This window comes from Trachypithecus francoisi, unplaced genomic scaffold (assembly GCF_009764315.1).
Source record: "Trachypithecus francoisi isolate TF-2019V2 unplaced genomic scaffold, Tfra_2.0 Lachesis_group18, whole genome shotgun sequence".
Classification (NCBI taxonomy): Eukaryota; Metazoa; Chordata; class Mammalia; order Primates; family Cercopithecidae; genus Trachypithecus; species Trachypithecus francoisi.
The window spans coordinates 14833331-14850583 of record NW_022681463.1 but is presented as its reverse complement, the minus strand read 5'-3'; the positions used below and the strand labels follow the sequence as shown (position 1 = coordinate 14850583).

Sequence of the window (17253 nt, the reverse complement as noted above, 5' to 3'; positions counted from 1 at the left end):
TGGTGGGCGCCTGTAATCCCAGCTACTCGGGAGGCTGAGGTAGGAGAATTGTGTGAACCTGGGAGGCAGAGGCTGCAGTGAACCAAGATTGTACCCCTGTACTCTAGCCTGGGCAACAGAGTGAGACTTTGTCTCAAAAAGAAAAAAAAGAAAAGAAAAGAAATTGCTGAAGATTTGTGACTTTTCACAATACAGTTTTAGTAACCAGATTATAGGAGGTTATGGGGAAAGGTGTGCGGTAAGAAAATAGCTACAGAGAACTTGTTCTAGAATCTGTCAGAGAAAGGAAGAGACACGGAGCTGTGGGGTTCTGCATGTGTTTGAAAGCAGAGGCGAGGCTCCAGTGTAGACTGAGAGCTGGAGAACAGGGAATTTATAAAAGGATTAACTAAGAAGCAGAGAGGGCATGAGATGTGAGTAAAGGAAAGAGCATGGCTGATGAGGCAAGCAAATAAGAGGACTTGGGCTTATGGCTTCGATTTTGGTAAAGAGAAGAAGTCGTCTGCTGAGAGTGTGGGGCAGGCTTCTAATTAATGTAATTTTGGTGCACTTGAGTCCTTGGTCGATTTAAGGGCAAATTATAAAATCTTTGTTTACGTTAGTGTTGCTGCTAAACACCTCTAGCGTTGTGTCTTTGGATAGTTTATGAAATACAGAGTTTTTTGCATAATTTAAAATATTCCAGTGTTTTCACAGTGCTAAGACATTTTGATAATATTGTCTCTGTCTTGAAAGGAGCAGATTTTACTTGTGCCTCAGGATATTATGTCATTTATCGCTTCACTTTTGGTCTGTTTTTCTTTTTATCCCCACAATGAATTTGATTTGTTAGCTTTTATTGTCACTTAAAGGAAAAATCTTAAAAAGTTCTAACCTCAAACAGAGGTATGTGAGCAAAATACTCACTTTATAATATTAGAAATAGCCATGTTAGAAATTAAATGTCTGTGGCCGGATGTGGTGACTCATGCCTGTAATCTCAGCACTTTGGGAGGCCAAAGTGGGAGGAACGCTTGAGCCCAGAAATTCGGGACCAGCCCTGGCAACATAGTGAGAACCTGTCTCTCCAAAATAAACAAATAAATGAATAAATCTGGAGGTGGTAGCTTGTACCAGCTACACGGGAGGCTGAGGTAGGAGGATCACTTGAGCCTGGGAGGGCAAGGCTCAGTGAGCCATGATCATGCCACTGCACTCCAGCCTGGGTGACAGAGTAAGGCCCTGTCTCAAAAAAACTAACAAAGGGCTGGGTGCGGTGGCTCATGCCTGTAATCATAGCACTTTGGGAGGCTGAGGCAGGTGGATCACCTGAGGTCAGGAGTTCGAGACCAGCCTGACCAACATGGAGAAACCCCATCTCTACTAAAAATATAAAAATTACCCGGTCTTGGTGGCATGTGCCTGTAATCTCAGCCACTCGGGAGGCTGAGGCAGGAGGATCACTTGAACCTGGGAGACAGAGGTTGCAGTGAGCCAAGAATATGCCTTTGCACTCCAGCTGGGCAACAAGAGCAAAACTCCATCTCAAAGAAACAAACAAACAAAAAAACCACAAAGAAATTAACCATCTAAATACATCTGAAATGAAAGGGCTTTGTAACCATAGGATTATAGATGTAGCAGAGATATTTGACCTTGTTAGTTCAGGTCTCTCTTTTTCAGATGAGGAAGAGAGATTATCTGAAACACATTGTAAAATTTGGTGTTGTAGTTGAAGTCTGTAAATCTACAACCAGAGAAATAGAAATTAGTATCCACCTGTTAACTAAAATGCAGTTTTGAAAAAACAGCTACTATTTATTGTGTGCCTACTAGTGAGAGGTCTGAAGTGGCTGTTGATTGCATATTATAATGACAGAAAATGAGCACATTTCACTTGAAAAATTTTAGAGCAGACGTAGTGACTCGTGCCTGTAATCCCAGTATTTTGGAAGGCCGTGGCGGGCCAGTCATCTGAGGTCAGGAATTTGCAACTAGCCTGGCCAACATAGTGAAACACCATCTCTACTAAAAATGCAACAATTAGCCTGGTGGCAGGACCTGGTGGCAGGCGCCTGTAATTCCCGCTACTCAGGAGGCTGAGACATGAGAATCACTTGAACCCAGGAGGTGGACAGAGGTTGCAATGAGCTAACATCGCACCACTGCACTCCAGCCTGGTCCACAGAGTGAGACTCTGTCTCAAAAAAAAAAAAAAATTGAAGTACCGTATGTATATACGGTAAAAAGTCCAAATGGATTTGTGGTGAAAAACAAGCCTCCCTTTCATCCCTGTTCCTTAGCTACTCTGTTCCTCTTAAGCATTTGTCCAGAGATACTCTTTGCATTTAAAAACATACATGTATAGTTATTTTTTTCTTAAAAAAAGATAGCACACTGTATACACTATTCTATGTTTTCTTGAAGATGGTTTCCAATCAATACGTATAGAGATGACTTTTTTTAAAGAAGGGGCACTACATTTTTACATCCTACAGAATATATATTTATTTGTTATACTTTAAGGATACCTTTGCTGGGTGTAAAATTGGGAGACATTTCCTTTTTTTAGTACTTAGACCACATTGTTGTGCAGTCTTCTGTATCTGTGTTGCTTTTGAGAAATTAGGCTGACCTGAGTTTTTTTCCTTTCTTATACATGATTTCTTATTTCTTTTTTTTTTTTTAAGATGGAGTCTCCCTCTATTGTGCAGGCTGAAGTGCAGTGGCGTGATCTCAGCTCACTGTAACCTCTGCCTCCCAGGTTCAAGCAATTCTTCTGCCTCAGCCTCCCGAGTTGCTGGGACTACAGGTGTGCACCACCACACCCAGCTAATTTTTGTATTTTTAGTTGAGATGGGGTTTCACCATGTTAGTCAGACTGGTCTCAAACTCCTGACCTCATGATCCGCCCCCCTCGGCCTCCCAAAGTGCTGGGATTACAGGCATGAGCCACTGCGCCTGGCCCATGATTTTTTTATTTCTAACTTAATACCTCCACACTTTCTTTTCGGTCTTTTTCTTTTCCTTTTCCTTTTCTCTTCTCTTCTCTTTTCTTCCTTTTTTTTTTTTTTTTAGACAGCATTTTGCTCTGTTGTCCAGCCTGGAGTGCAGTGGCAAAATCATGGTTCAGTGTAGCTTGGAAGGCTTGGGCTCAAGCAATCTCCCCCTGCCTCAGACTCCTGAGTAGCTGGGACTACAGGCACTGGCCATCATGCCTGGCTAATTAAAAACATTTTTTTTGTAGACTGGGTCTCACTTTGTTGCCCAGGCTGGTTTCAAACTCCGGGCTTCAAGCAGTGCTCCTGCCTGGGCCTTCCAAAGTGCTGGGCTTACAAGCGTGAGCCACCATGCCTGGCCATAATTCTTTCTTTAGCCTTAAAGTTCTATAAACATAATCAATCCACAAATTCCAGGTTTTATTTATTTTGACAGGTTTTATCCTGTTACATATCTTTGAATGTACATTTGTTCTTTTTGCTTTGTGAACCTCTTTGGAGAGTTACATATTCTTTCTACCCTGCTTCCTCCTCTATATCTGTTGTCCTCTCAGTAAATTGGTTTTATATTGTTAGTCTTATCTGTTTCATTTTATATGATTTCTCTGGTCCTTATCTTTCTTTTTAGTCACGTTTATTCTATTTTTGGTTGCTTCTTAATGTGGCTTTTATCTCAATAATGTTATTTTTCTCTCCATTTTTTTCTGAGTTCTATCAGCTTGACTTTCATTTCCTTCTGTTGTTGTGTAATCTCGTCTTTGAACCTTTGTTTTTCTTCTTTGAGCTCTTTTTTTTTTTTTTAAGAGGGGTCACATTTCCTATGGTTGCCTTTGAGACTTTGGAGAACTATTTATCTGAACTCTTCCTGTGTTTCTTTGAGTAGTTCTTGTGTTATATGCTGCTAATTTACCTCTTTCTGAGTTGGTTTTTTTTTTTTCCAAATTGTATGCAGACATCTAGTATTGGTTGTTTTCTGAGTGTTGTTTATGTTGAAATAGGGCGGGAGGATGGGTGAAGCAGGCTACAGCCTTTTTTTTTTTTTTTTTTTTGACTTATTACTTAGTCATTTCTCACCAAATCTGTTATTTAGTTTGAAAGGGTAGGCTGGTTCTTCATGTCAGAGTCTATCACGAAATGCTACCTCCACTCTACAAATCTGCCCCTTCCATCACCCTTGACTGAAGAGTTGCGTGTGCACAGTGGATCTGGCATAGTAACAAGGATTCTTTGGTTCAGCCAGTCCACCTTTCTCTGGTATCAACCCGTGGTTCAAAGAGACGTTCTCTACTTCTCCTATGGCCTATACTTCCATCTAGATTCTCCGCTTGGATGCAAGCATCAGTAGAATCACTGTATCTCTTATTCAGAATTCTGTATCCGTGTATCGCTGGAAGCCTGAGAAGGCCTGTGATGGCTTTCCGCACATTCCCTTTCGCCACTTAGTACCGGCAGACAGGTTTCAGCTTATGACGTAGAGTCATGATGGCTTCCTTGTTCCAGTTATGTAGTGAAGTTGCAAATTTCTACTCATGACTCATTATGTAGTCGACAAAATGTACTGTATTTTCTATCACCTATCGTCTTCGTCAGAGGCCCTCTACCTTTAGTAGTGGATGGTGGAAGAAAAACGTGAGTAAACAGGATCCTGGCCTCTGCTGGTTTAAACAGTCTCTTTGGGGTAATGTGTTTCAGTTTTCTTCTATCCCCAGCTTGCACTGAGGTGAGGTCTGGGAGCAGTGAGGGGGGCCTTTGGGAATGATGGTCAGATCTGCCTTGCGGTGCTGGCGTGGGGAGAACGTAGACTCACACGCAGTCCCCCTAAGGCTTTGCTACAAGGACCTGGGTTGGTAACCGCTGAGTAATGACTCTCTCTGTTTAGGCTTTGAAGGCCTTGAGGAGGCTTCTGCTGTCCTTAGATCTACTGCGGTCAGCCCTCTGTATCAATGGGCTCCGCATCTGTGGCTCCAATCAACTGCAGATATTTGGGGTGGGGGAGCGAGGAGGGAAAGATTTGGATCTGTACTGAATAATACAGCCTTTTTTTCCCCTGCCTTTATTCCCTAAACAATAGAGTATAACAACGATTTAGATAGCATTTACATTGTATTAGGTATTATAATTCAAAGATATTACAGGTAATCTAGAGATGATTCAAAGTATATGGAAGAATGTGCATGGGTTAGATGCAAATACTACCCCATTTTCTATCAGGGACTTGAACATCCCCGGATTTTGGTGTCTGCAGGGCGGGGCGGGAGTGGTGCTCCTGGAACCCGTCTCCCATGGATTCCAAGGATCAACTGTATTTGCCTGCAATCATGGTGTTCCCCATACTGTGTGGTCTTCATCCTGACCCAGACCTTCACTGGTCAGAGCTTCTGGATTCCTATCATGATGTACTTGGGTTATTTGCCCAGCCCCTCCCTCCAGCCATGCTGTGCTGTTGCTGCCATGCCATATTCAGAATGCCACAAAACTGAGCCCTGGGCTTCACTGCAGGCCTGCAGCCTCCCTTACACTGTGTCCCAGAAGCAGACCTCTCACCTGGACATTTTTAGGGCACCTGATACATGTCAGAATGTTTTCAGCCATCTTTGTCCACTGCCACCCCCGACCTGTCCCCAAGGGTCCAGCAGAAGAGGAAATAGTGAGGTCTCTGATAATCTGATTTTAATGAGTATCTTTTAAGAGAAATAAGTGATAGTGGGGGAATTGTTAGGGACCATATATCATGGTTCTGCTGCAGGTTTCTTTGGAAACTTGAGCAAGCTTAAGTATCCCCTTGTTAGGTTGTCTACCATATAATAATGTCATCTGTAAGCCTCTCGTATTAAAGAGTTAGGGAATAAGCATCAGTGAGTGACAGGAAGAAAACCATGGTACTTTCATTTTAAATTAGCTATGATTTTTTAATTTCCATTACTTTCATATTTATTTGGAAATCATTTTTTTTTCTTTTACGAGTATTCCTGTTTTGAAAGATTATGGGTCTTTTTTTGCATATTCATGAAAGATGACTGGATGAAGTCAGTCATTTATGATTGACAGAAATATGACAGAACTTTGCAAAGTTTGGATGGACTTTTGATATTCAACACCAAAGAATTTTGTCTAATTAAAGCTTCTGTTTAATTAAGATAACAATGCATAGTCCTTCATTAAAATTAACAGAGAAAAAGTTCTTCCTTGGTCCTTGGAGAGGATATTATATGCAAGCCCTGTTGTGTGGGTTGCAAGATGTCACTGGAATTTATATGCATTACTTGTCTAATTGCAGTAAATGTAGCATGTCCAGATAGGTTTCGAGTTAGAAGTCTGTTTGTTACTTACGGAAATCACTTGAAGCCTTAGTACCCAGAGGCAGCTGTTCACAGGTCCTTCACCTCTCCCCAGAGATGACTGGGAAGACGCTGTTGTTGGACCCTGTCTTTCATAACTGGAGCAGTAAACATGACAGGTTGTTTGGGAGCCATCTGTTTAAAATGGCTGCTGCTTTGTATGCAGCAATGAACTTGAGATCAGTTTTCTGTCTTTCTTCATGGTGATGGTCTTATTTGGTGTCACAACAGGTGGAAGTTGATGGGTCGAAACTAAATGTGACCAGCACGTGGAACCTGGCTTTGCCCTTATTGTCTGTCAGCGTTGATGGCACTCAGAGGACTGTCCAGGTGAGTGTTGTAAGGATTTCCTTAGAAGGCCTCCTCCAGTCCAGAATCCTTGTCAGCACCTGTGTAGCTAGTACTTCTAGCTATAGGAGGGAAAAGCTGTATTTTATTCACCTTATACTTTTTATAGTCGAAAACTTTTTCTTTTCTTATTTTAGAGGGTCTTAAGTGTTAACCTGAGCAATTAATGTTTTCTTTTTTTCAGACAATCCAAAAAGGTTCATGTATTGTACTTTGTTGTAAACAAGGAATTCTGCATGCTTTTCTAAAAATACTCAGTTAGCTGTTTTTTTTTTTTTTTCCCCTCTGTGGGTTTTTAGTTGTAAAATACAACTTACTTTGTTACCTTTCTTTCCTGTGCAGTTGAAATTACGTAGTGCTAGGCTAGTAAAACACGTGTTATTCAGGTTGACTTTCCACGGCTCACTGATGTCCTTTAAAAATTTAGTAATCTTAACTTATTAATCTTTCTTTTCACCTCAATATAAAATGCCCTGCCTTGAGGAGATGCCTTGGAACCCAGAGTTGATAGAATGTTTTTTGCAACCTGTGACTTCCATTTTAAAGTAGAAAAGTTATGAAAAGAGATTCTGCCAAAATCCTTCACCTTGCTTCATATTTGAGGTTTAGTATTTTAGAAAAACAAAAAGTCATGGAACATGTGGCTATCACAGGCTAATCAAAATCTAGTCCCACCCATAGCATTAAATGCTCATTCTTTGTTCTTTTTTATGAAAATGATCTTAACTTGATTTTATACAGGAAACTGGTTTTAAAAACCTTGAGAAATCAGGATAATCACAGATAAGACTACTTACTCCATACCTGATTCTTATCTACCTCTATGAGAGACTGGGGCAGAGGATTTCAGAATCCACAAAAAATATTTGATGACTCAACTGATTTCTAAGTCAGTTTCAATTGATGTATATTAGCTCTGTGGTTCCAAGTAACCTTGAACTCTTGGTAATGAGCCCTATATTTTAACTTTGGTTTTGTGACTTGTCCCCGTATATTTTTTCTCATTTTTTTATTTTCTAACTCCTGTCTTTTCTCATATTTTATAACATATTATATAACTTTATATAATATTATATCAGTATAAATTATGAGGTGAAATATTTTAAGACCCTTGAAAAAAATGTCACTACATAATTTCACATTACTGAGATCCATGTATTATTGTGTCTTTAAAAACTGTGGTGCCTGGGTGGGTGGCTCACGCCTGTAATCCCAGCACTTTGGGAGGCCAAGGCAGGCGGATCACCTGAGGTCAAGAGTTCCAGACTAGCCCGGCCAACATGGTGAAACCCCGTCTCCACTAAAAATATAAAAATTAGCCAGATGTGGTGGCAGGCATCTGTATTCCCTGCTCCTCGGGAGGCTAGGGCAGGAGAATTGCTTGAACCTGGGAGGTGGAGGTTGCGATGAGCCAGGATCACGCCATTGCACTGCAGCCTGGGCAACAGAACAAGACTGTGTCTTAAAAACAAACAAAACAAAAACAAACAAACAACAACAAAAAAACTGGTTTTGTTATACTGGTTTATGTTCGATAGACTCTGTAGTGCATTGAATGTGTTATGGCTCAGGTATTTGTCAGAGGGACATAGTGTTAACTCTCAGTAGTCAGAAGAAAGAGGTACAAACTCCTGTTATGCAGATTTTTTCTATTGTGATACTTTCATCATCCTTTTCAGTGACTGTGCAGATAGTTGCCTTGGTGGCACTTTTACATGTAGAATTTATAGCTAGATTAATATGGATATATATGTAGAATAATAAAAAATATTTTCCCTAGTGTAGGGATCATGTTCGGTAAATCCCTTTTAAATCTTGTACGTACTTTGCTACAAAAAGAATTAATGTGTCTGAAATAAGTGACCCCTTAAAGGCAGATCCCTTGACTCTTAGGAAGAGGTCATTGCATCAAGTTAAGTACTCTCTAATTGGAAGGAAATAAACTCAGAGAGGTAAATAGTGTACTAGGAAAAAAAGTCATTCACCTGAAAAAAAAAAAAAAAGGTAAGGAGAGTTTTTCCTTATGAAAGGGGGTAGATTTTATTTACTTTCTGTAGGCATTAGCATTGTGTTGACTCTTTCCAAAAATGTAATGTGGCCCCTGTGAAAATAATAACAATTATAGTAATAATAAATAACACACAGTGCTTACTGTGTATCAGGTGTAGTTTTAAGCATAGTACAGATATGAACTTCTTTGATCCTCACAATTGTATGAAGTAGGTGCTATTTATAATTTTATAAATGAGACAGTTGAGGCTCAGAGAAAGTAAGTGACTTACTCAAGGTCACCAGCTAATAAGAGGCAAAGCCATTATTATTATTATTATTTTAATGAGACAGGATCTCGCTCTGTCACCCAGGCTGGAGTTCAGTGGCACAATCTGGGCTCACCGCAGCTTTGACCTCCCAGGCGACGCACCCCCCAACCCCCCACCTCAGCCTAGAGCCATGCTTTAAATCTGAGCAGTCTTGCTGTAGGTCGGATCCTTGCTATCAAGCATTGCAAGATGCTGAGGCCAGCTGTGTAACTTCCTGGGCATCACAAAGCTAGGAAGAAGCAGAGCAGAAACTTTATCCATGGCAGTCATGTGTGCTTCCCCCCACTATGCTATAGTACTTTGCGATTTTTCCTGTCCAATTGTTCTTCAAAGTATAATTACCTGTCATTCATGCTTTAAACCAGAGATGCTTAAACTTTAATGTGCTTTAGAATCAACTAGAAGCCTTGTGGAAACTCAAGTTGTTGGACCCACCCATAGCTTACTCTGATGTAGTAGGTCTGGGCTAGGTCTGCATTTCTGGCAAGCCCCCAGGTAATGCTAATGCTGCTGGTCTGGACCACAGTTGGACACCTTCTGCTTTAAACCTTTGCAATCAGAAAATGAGCTGAGGAGTGGTGTGCCCCAGCAAGGTGGGTAGGAGCGGAGTCACACGAGCCTTATTACGGACATAGGACAGGCTCTACTTTATCCCTAAGTCAGTAGGGACCCGTGGAAGAGCTTTCAGTAAGAAAGTGATGATTGAACAGAATTGTAGTTTACGACGTGCTTTTGGTTTTTGGCTGCTTTGTGGAGAGTGGCTCGAAGAAGGATGAGGTGAAGATTAGAGGCAAAGAGAGAGATCAGCAGATGTTAGGGATTCGGAGGTGAGAAGTCTCAGTCCCTGCGGCGATGAGGGCACTGTGTGCAGAAGAGACCTGCAAGCGTGACGGGGGAAAGAACTGGTGGCTTTACAGTCGTCCGCTGATTTCTCTTCTGGCCACCGTTAGCATAGGCAAATCTCCACATTCTATTCCTGACTCCCCCTTTCCTCTCTCTGCTTGCTTCCTGGGCTGCATTGCTCCAGGAGTTCCAGCGTAACACCTCCAAGCAGATAGCTATGAAATGCAATCATGAGTGTTTGTGTATCTCTTTGCAATTGTTTATGGTAAATTCTGAGAAATAAGGAATGAGTATTACCAAAGGTATTTTTCAAGTGATTTTACAGTAATCACTTGAAATTGATTACTGTAGTAATTGATTATTATAGTAATTGTAGCTATTTTAAAGTAATAACTACAGTTCTTTTTTCTCTGGATTTTTGAGGATACATATAAACTTATATTCTTAAATATTATTATTAAACATTACTATTTATCGTTAACTTGTATCATTAAATTTTATTATTAAACCTCATTTAATATAAAATAATATTTATTACTATTATTATTATTATTATTTTTTTTTTCAGATGGAGTTTCACTCTTTTTGCCCAGACTGGAGTGCAATGGCGAGATCTTGGCTCACTGCAACCTCCGCCTCCTGGGTTCAAGTGATTCTCCTGCCTCAGCCTCCTGAGTAGCTGGGATTACAGGCATGTGCCACCACACCCAGCTAATTTTGTATTTTTAGTAGAGACGGGGTTTCTCCGTGTTGGTCAGGTTGGTCTCGAACTCCTGACCTCAAGTGATCCGCCCGCCTCAGCCTCCCAAAGTGCTGGGATTACAGGCGTGAGTCACCACGCCCAGCTTATTATTTTGTTTTATTTTTTTGAGACAGAGCCTCCCTCTGTTACCCAGGCTGGAGTCCAGTGGTGTGATCTTGGCTCACTGCAACCTCTGCCTCCTGGGTTCAAACGATTCTCTTGCCTCAGCCTCCGGAATAGCTGGGATTACAGGCATGTGCTACCATACCTGGCTAATTTTTGTATTTTTAGTAGAGATGGGGTTTCGCCATGTTGGCCAGACTGGTCTCAAACTCCTGACCTCAGGTGATCCACCTGCCTCAACCTCCCAAATTGCTGGGATTACAGGTGTGAGCCATCGTTCCAGGCCAAAAATATGTTATATCTATACAAAAGCTAAAGAATAACCCAATGAAAACCTGTTTACCCACTATCTAGATTAAAAAAAAAGAAAACAGGCTGGGCACAGTGGCTCACGCCTGTAATTCCAGCATTTGGGAGGCCGAAGCAGGCAGATCATCTGAGTTTCGGAGTTCGAGACCAGCCTGACCAAGGTGGAGAAACCCTGTCTCTACTAAAAATACAAAATTAGCCAGGCATGGTGGCGCATGCCTTTAATCCCAGCTACTCAGGAGGCTGAGACAGGAGAATCCCTTGAACCTAGGTTGTGGTGAGCCGAGATTGTGCCATTGCACTGCAGTCTGGGCAACAGGAGCGAAACTCCATCTCAAAAAAAAAAAAAAAAAAAAAAACACACACGCACACACACAATAAAAACAAAAAAAATTATCAGTGCTGTGTGTATCACTCTTCCTTGATTAAATTCTCCTTTCCAGTGTCCCTGAAGAATACCATTGTGAGTTTTAAATGGATCGCTACCTTGCTCTTCTTTAGGGATATTTACGAATACACAAACACTGTGAGCAGTGTCTTGTTGAACTGCTCTTGTTTTTGAACTTTGTAATTGCCCCCATCCTCTCTGTGTTCTTCCAGGAGTTGCCTTCTCCCCGCCAGCATGATGTTTGTGAGCCTGGCCCATGTTGCTGCTTATAACTGCAGTTTATTTACTTCCATACATCGTATTAATATACCACAAATTATTTATTCTCCTCTAAATAGACATTTGTGTTATTTTCCTTATTTTGTTGTCACAGTGATGCTTATATGAACATTCTACTTCCTGTTTCCTCTTGACAGAGGCGGTTCTCCAGGTCATGTGCCGGTAGAGCAGCCACACTGTGGGGTTTGTGTTTTCTCATTCCTGCATGGCAAGGCCAGATGGGTTTCCCAGTGTGGCTGTACAGCTTCGGTGCCCACCAGTACTGAAGATGATAGTCATAACGGGAACAATGAGCTAACCTTATTCTGTACTTACTATGCCCAGCACTGACTGTTCTAAGCACTTTGTATGTATGAATTTGTCTAATGCCCCCAGAAACCCAGTAAAGTATGTACTAGTGTTATCCCTCATTTTGTATTTGTGAAAACAGAGGCTTGTAGAGGCTAAATTGCTTTCCCATCTGGTAGTAAATGGAAGTGCCAGAATTTGAACCAAGGAATCTGTGCCCTTAACATTTTTTTTCACATCCCGGTGAATCCTTGGCATTCCCAAACTACTTAGGTTTTTCTGACTAGTGGCTTTAGATGGTATCTCATTATGGTTTTAATGTATACTTCCCTGATTAGTGTGACAATGAACATTGAAAATATACATTTATTGGTAGTCTTGTTTTCTCTTCTGCAAAATACCTGCTCATGACTTTTGCCCACTTTTTTAATTGGAATGTCTTTTTCTTCTTGACTCATAAAAGTTCTTCCTGTGTTATGGCTCCTAATCCTTTGTCATATGTGTTGTTAAAGTAGCTTGTGTTTTTATTGTTTTAAGTTATCCAAGTGAAGTTTTAAGGCGAGATTTAATGTCAGAATTTGCAATATTTTCCTTTATGGTTTGTGTGTTTTGCGTTTGTGTAGATAATCCTCTTCTACTCCTAAGCTCACAAAGATACCTGTATTTTCATTTAAACCTTTTTAAATCGTGCTTTTCAAAGTTAACTCCTTAATCCTCATGGGATTGACTTTTGTACATGGTGTGAGTCATTTTACTTTTAAAATACAGATACCAGGCCGGGTGTGGTGGCTTAAGCCTGTAACCCAGCACTTTGGGAGGCTGAGGTGGGTGGATCCCCTGAGGTCAGGAATTTGATACCAGACCAGCCTGACCAACATGGTGAAACCCTGTCTCTACTGAAAATACAAAATATTAACTGGGGGTGGTGGTGCATGCCTGCAGTCCCCACTGCTCAAGAGGCTCCGTCCCTGTGCTCCAGCCTGGGCTACAGAGCAAGACTCTATCTCAAAAACAAATAAACAAATAATAAAATACAGGTAACTAGTTATGCCAGCACAATTTAATGACAGCCCTGCTTCTCTTCCCTTACTACCTTGCCACCACCTCACCTTTCCAACTCCAAAATTCTTTAAAAGGTTACTGTTTCTGTGATTCTCAATTAATTGTAAATAAAAAGATGATTTTTCACTTAATATAATCCTCAGTATATTTGCTTCTGTGAGCTGCCAGTCAGTTGCTCTCTTTCATTTTTTGTTAATCTTTAGGAAACCCTTAACCACTTAAAATAGTAAGATGTGTGTGTGTGTGTGCGTGTGTGTGTGTGTTTGTGTGTTGCAAGCCAAGGGCATCAGATGATATTCGAGATACACCTTAGAAAAACATGTTTGTGAATCCAGAGGCAAATTGAGAAGCATTCATTTAGGGAAGTAATGAGAGCTAAACATGGAAAATAGGTTGGAGGAGCCAGATAGTGAATGAGAGCCTAAAGAATCTATGCTTTTCAGTCAGCAGTGGAGATATTAAAACTTTTTGCAGAGTAAAGTAACGTCCATCAAAATGTCGTTGTAGAATATTGATGTGTCCTCATAATAGAGGAGGGGTTAAGGGATTGAAGGGTGAAGTGGAGATGGAGTTCATTTAGAAGACAATCCTATGACTGCCTTCATCCGCCACTGGGGTTCAAGCAGTGTAGAGAAAAAGGGGGTTGAGTTTGAGAGAGGCTGATGATGAAAACTTGACCCAATTCATTAAGTACTCTTTGCAGACATATGATGGGTACTATGAGGATCACAAAATTCTATCTGCAACATACACCTGGGCTCCTGCCTTGACCATTTGTCTTCTTGTGTTTTCAATATGAGTTGTTTTTCTTTTTTCCTCCAGCCTTGACTGTCATGCTTAGGTGGTTATTCCCTCGAGGCAAGTTTTTGAAAGTGAATCCTATATTATTTGCTTTTACAAACCAAGCTACCAACCATCTACTGATCTATAAAAACAGGTTAAAAAATCAGAAATTCAGTTCTGTGCTCATCTGAGATTAAATCCACTGGTCTTTTGTTAGGGTTTTCTTTCTCTAACACTATTTTATACCCTTAGCAGGTTTTTTTTTTTAAATTGTGGTAAAATATTGGTAGCATAAAATTTTCCATTTTGATAATTTTAGGTATATCAGTGGCATTAGGTACATTCACATTGTCGTGCAATTATCACCAGTATCTGTCTCTAGAACTTTTTCATCTTCCCAGACTGAAACTCTGTCCTCATGAAACACTGAACTCTCCATCCTCCTCCTTCAGCCCTTGGCAACTGCCATTCTACTTTCTGTTTCTATGAATTTGACTACTGCGGGTATGGGTACCGCCTATAAATGAAATCATATAGTATTTGTCTTTTGTGACTGGCTTATTTCACTTAGCATACTGTTGTCAAGGTTCATCCAGGTTATAGCATGTGACAGGATGTCTTTCCTTTTTATAGCTGAATAATATTCCATTGTGTGAATATACTACGTGTTTATCTATTCGTCTGTCAATGGACATTTGGGTTGTTTCTACCTTTTGGCTGCTGTGAATTATGCTTCCATGAGCATAGGTGTACAAATATCTGTTTGAGTACCCTATTCTTTTGGGTATATACCCAGAAGTGGAATTGCTGGATCACGTGGTAATTGTATGTTTAATTTTTTGAGGAACCTCCATAGTTGCTGCACCATTTTACATTCCCATTAGCAGTGCACAAGAATTTCGGTTTCATGCCATCTTTGCTAACACTTGTTATTTTTTGTTTTGTTGTGTTTTTTTTTATAATAGCCATCCTTTTGGGGGTGAAGTGGTATCTCATTGTGGAGCAGGACTTATCTGGATAGTAACTGAAGAAGAAGCATTCTGAATACTTGTAGGATGTTTGTTCGTTTGTTTTTAACGCTTTATCTCAACTTCTTTCCTTCCCATATATAAAGCCACATTCCATTCTAACAGTGTGTAATGTTGCTAGCAGGTCATAAGCAAGCTATATTGTATTTGGGAGAGGGGGTGTGTTTCAAAGTCTAATTCATTGTATATCAAAACTGGTAAAACCTCTCCTGTCTCAACTCAGTTTGACCTCACACTGAGAAACCTTTACTAGGGCAGAGGAAAATGTCACTTTCTTCTTGCTTGCTTTATATTGTACGGGCAAAAGGGTGTGATCCCGCTCCTCCTCATCATAAGGGTGTCAATGGCAGACACTCCTATAACAAAAGACAGGTTAACAAGAGAAAAATATAACTGATTTGTTTAATCAAAGTTTTATGTGAGATGTGAGTCTTCAGAACAAAGATCGAAAGATACAAGGAAAGCTGTCCATTTTAATGCTTAGGTTTAATGAAGAATGGGCAGCCGTGTAAAACTTACTGGACAAAGAATATGAGTGAATGCTAGTAGGCTGAGGGGAACCCAGCAAGGCCTGTCTGTTCAGATCTTCCTGGCCTCTCTTGTACCATTTCTTCCTCCCAGGTATGGGACAAGACCCATCTGGGATGACGGTCTTAGGACCTGCTACTGTTGGAGAGAAGGGTAGGCCAGAGAATTTCTTTATGGGCAGCTCTTAGAAAGGCAGGGAGGGGTTAGAGTCCTATTTCTAGTTTCTTAGTTGTCTTTGCGGGACAGGAATTCTGATGTCTGTGACTCATATCAGGAGAGAATGAGGGGTGAGAGACAGGAGGGCAGAAGTTCAAAGACCTTGGTTCTGAGGTTACTTCCGAGGCCTTCACTTTGGGGTATCATTTTCTGAGCCTCAACAATACCCTCTTCTACTTCAGAGCTGCTATATTGGGTCTTTCAGAATTTGCAGTATGGGGTAAAGATGAGAAGAGCATGGCAGGCATAACCAGGTTGACTGGGGCAGAGGACACCTGGCATTCATTCTCGTGGGCCATGGCAGATGTCCAAAGCTGGCAGGTAGCCCTGGGATACTTTCATGTGGATTTGGGGGAACTCCTCACCTGCAGAACACTAAATGCCTCCTGTCTTTTCCAGTTGCCTTTGGCCTCCTGAGCAACTACTGTGTTGACTCTGAATGTTCTCATTGGGCAGGGTCCCTCATAATGACCCTGCCTGCTTTTCTCCTGCACAATCCACATCTGGCCACAGGAAATAGTAGTAAGTCCTTGCCTCACCAAACCAACAAAGTACAAGCTTCTCTTCTTGGTCTGTCACTAAGAATTCACATGAATAAGTGATTCTCATGAATTTGCTTTCACATAGCTTAAGGAGTTCAGCCTTGAATTCTTAGCTTAAGAATTTGACCTCCTCCAATTAATTTTCCTCTTTTATTCTTTTGAGGTGGGAGATGGGCAGTCACTGGTCCCACAGCTTCCTAGCACATTCTACCTGGTGGCTTTGGCTAGCATCTGACTTAATGATGTGTGGGTACTTGGCGTCTACTTCATTTTGTTGCTGAACCCCTACGAAAAGTAGTGTGTTAGTCTGTTCTTATATTGCTATAAAGAAAAATCGGAGACTGCATAATTTATAAAGAAAACGGGTTTCAATGGCTCACGGTTCTGCCAGCTATACAGGAAGTGTGGTGCCAGCATCTGCTCGGCTTCTGGGGAGGAAGGCCTCAGGGAGCTTTTAATCATGGTGGAGGCAAAGCAGGAGGAGGAGCATCACGTGGCAAGAGGAGGAATGAGAGAGAGAGAGAACGGGGAGGTGCCCCACTCTTTTAAACAACCAGGATCTATCTCCATGACCCAAACACCTCCCACCAGGCCCCACCTGCCATGTTGAGAATCACATTTCAGCAAGAGATTTGGAGGGGACGCACATCCAAACCATGTTAAGGAGGATTTAACTTCTTTATCTGATTAGATGAGTAAGTAGCTGGGAACGCAACTTACCTTTGTCTCAAGAATTAGCTCCCAGTTCATCCAGTCCGATCATATGTATTCATGTTCCTGGTTTTCACTGGTAAACTTCATAATCTTAATATTATCCATTAAATTCCTTTAAAAGTAAGTTGTATTTTGGTGTATACTGTCACTGGTAGAGGGTCGTGACTGCAAGTTATCCAGGTTCTTGGCGTTTTGAACAAAGAATTAGACAAAATGTCCAGCAAAGTGAACAGTGAAGCAACAACAGAACAAAAGCAGGGATTTATTGAAAACGAAAGTACAGGTGGCCGGATGCGGTGGCTCGTGCCTATAATCTCAGCACTTCGGGAGGCTGAGGCAGGTGGATCTCCTGTGAGGTCAGGAGTTCGAAACCAGCCTGGCCAACATGGTGAAACCCCGTCTGTACTAAAAATGCAAAATTAG

General features: G+C 41.2%; 1 protein-coding gene across 3 annotated transcripts in view; it reads left to right on the top strand.

Moving 5' to 3' along the window:
* The window catches only part of PCCA (propionyl-CoA carboxylase subunit alpha), a 457788-nt gene that overhangs the window by 346192 nt on the left and 94343 nt on the right, over positions 1-17253 (top strand). For 2 of the 3 annotated variants that reach the window (XM_033177343.1, XM_033177345.1), the window contains exon 20: positions 6548-6646. The exons of the other annotated variant lie outside the window; for it this stretch is intronic. In XM_033177343.1, the coding sequence (XP_033033234.1) occupies positions 6548-6646 (99 nt within the window). The remainder of the gene's footprint in view (positions 1-6547; positions 6647-17253) is intronic. 3 annotated transcript variants of the gene reach the window in all.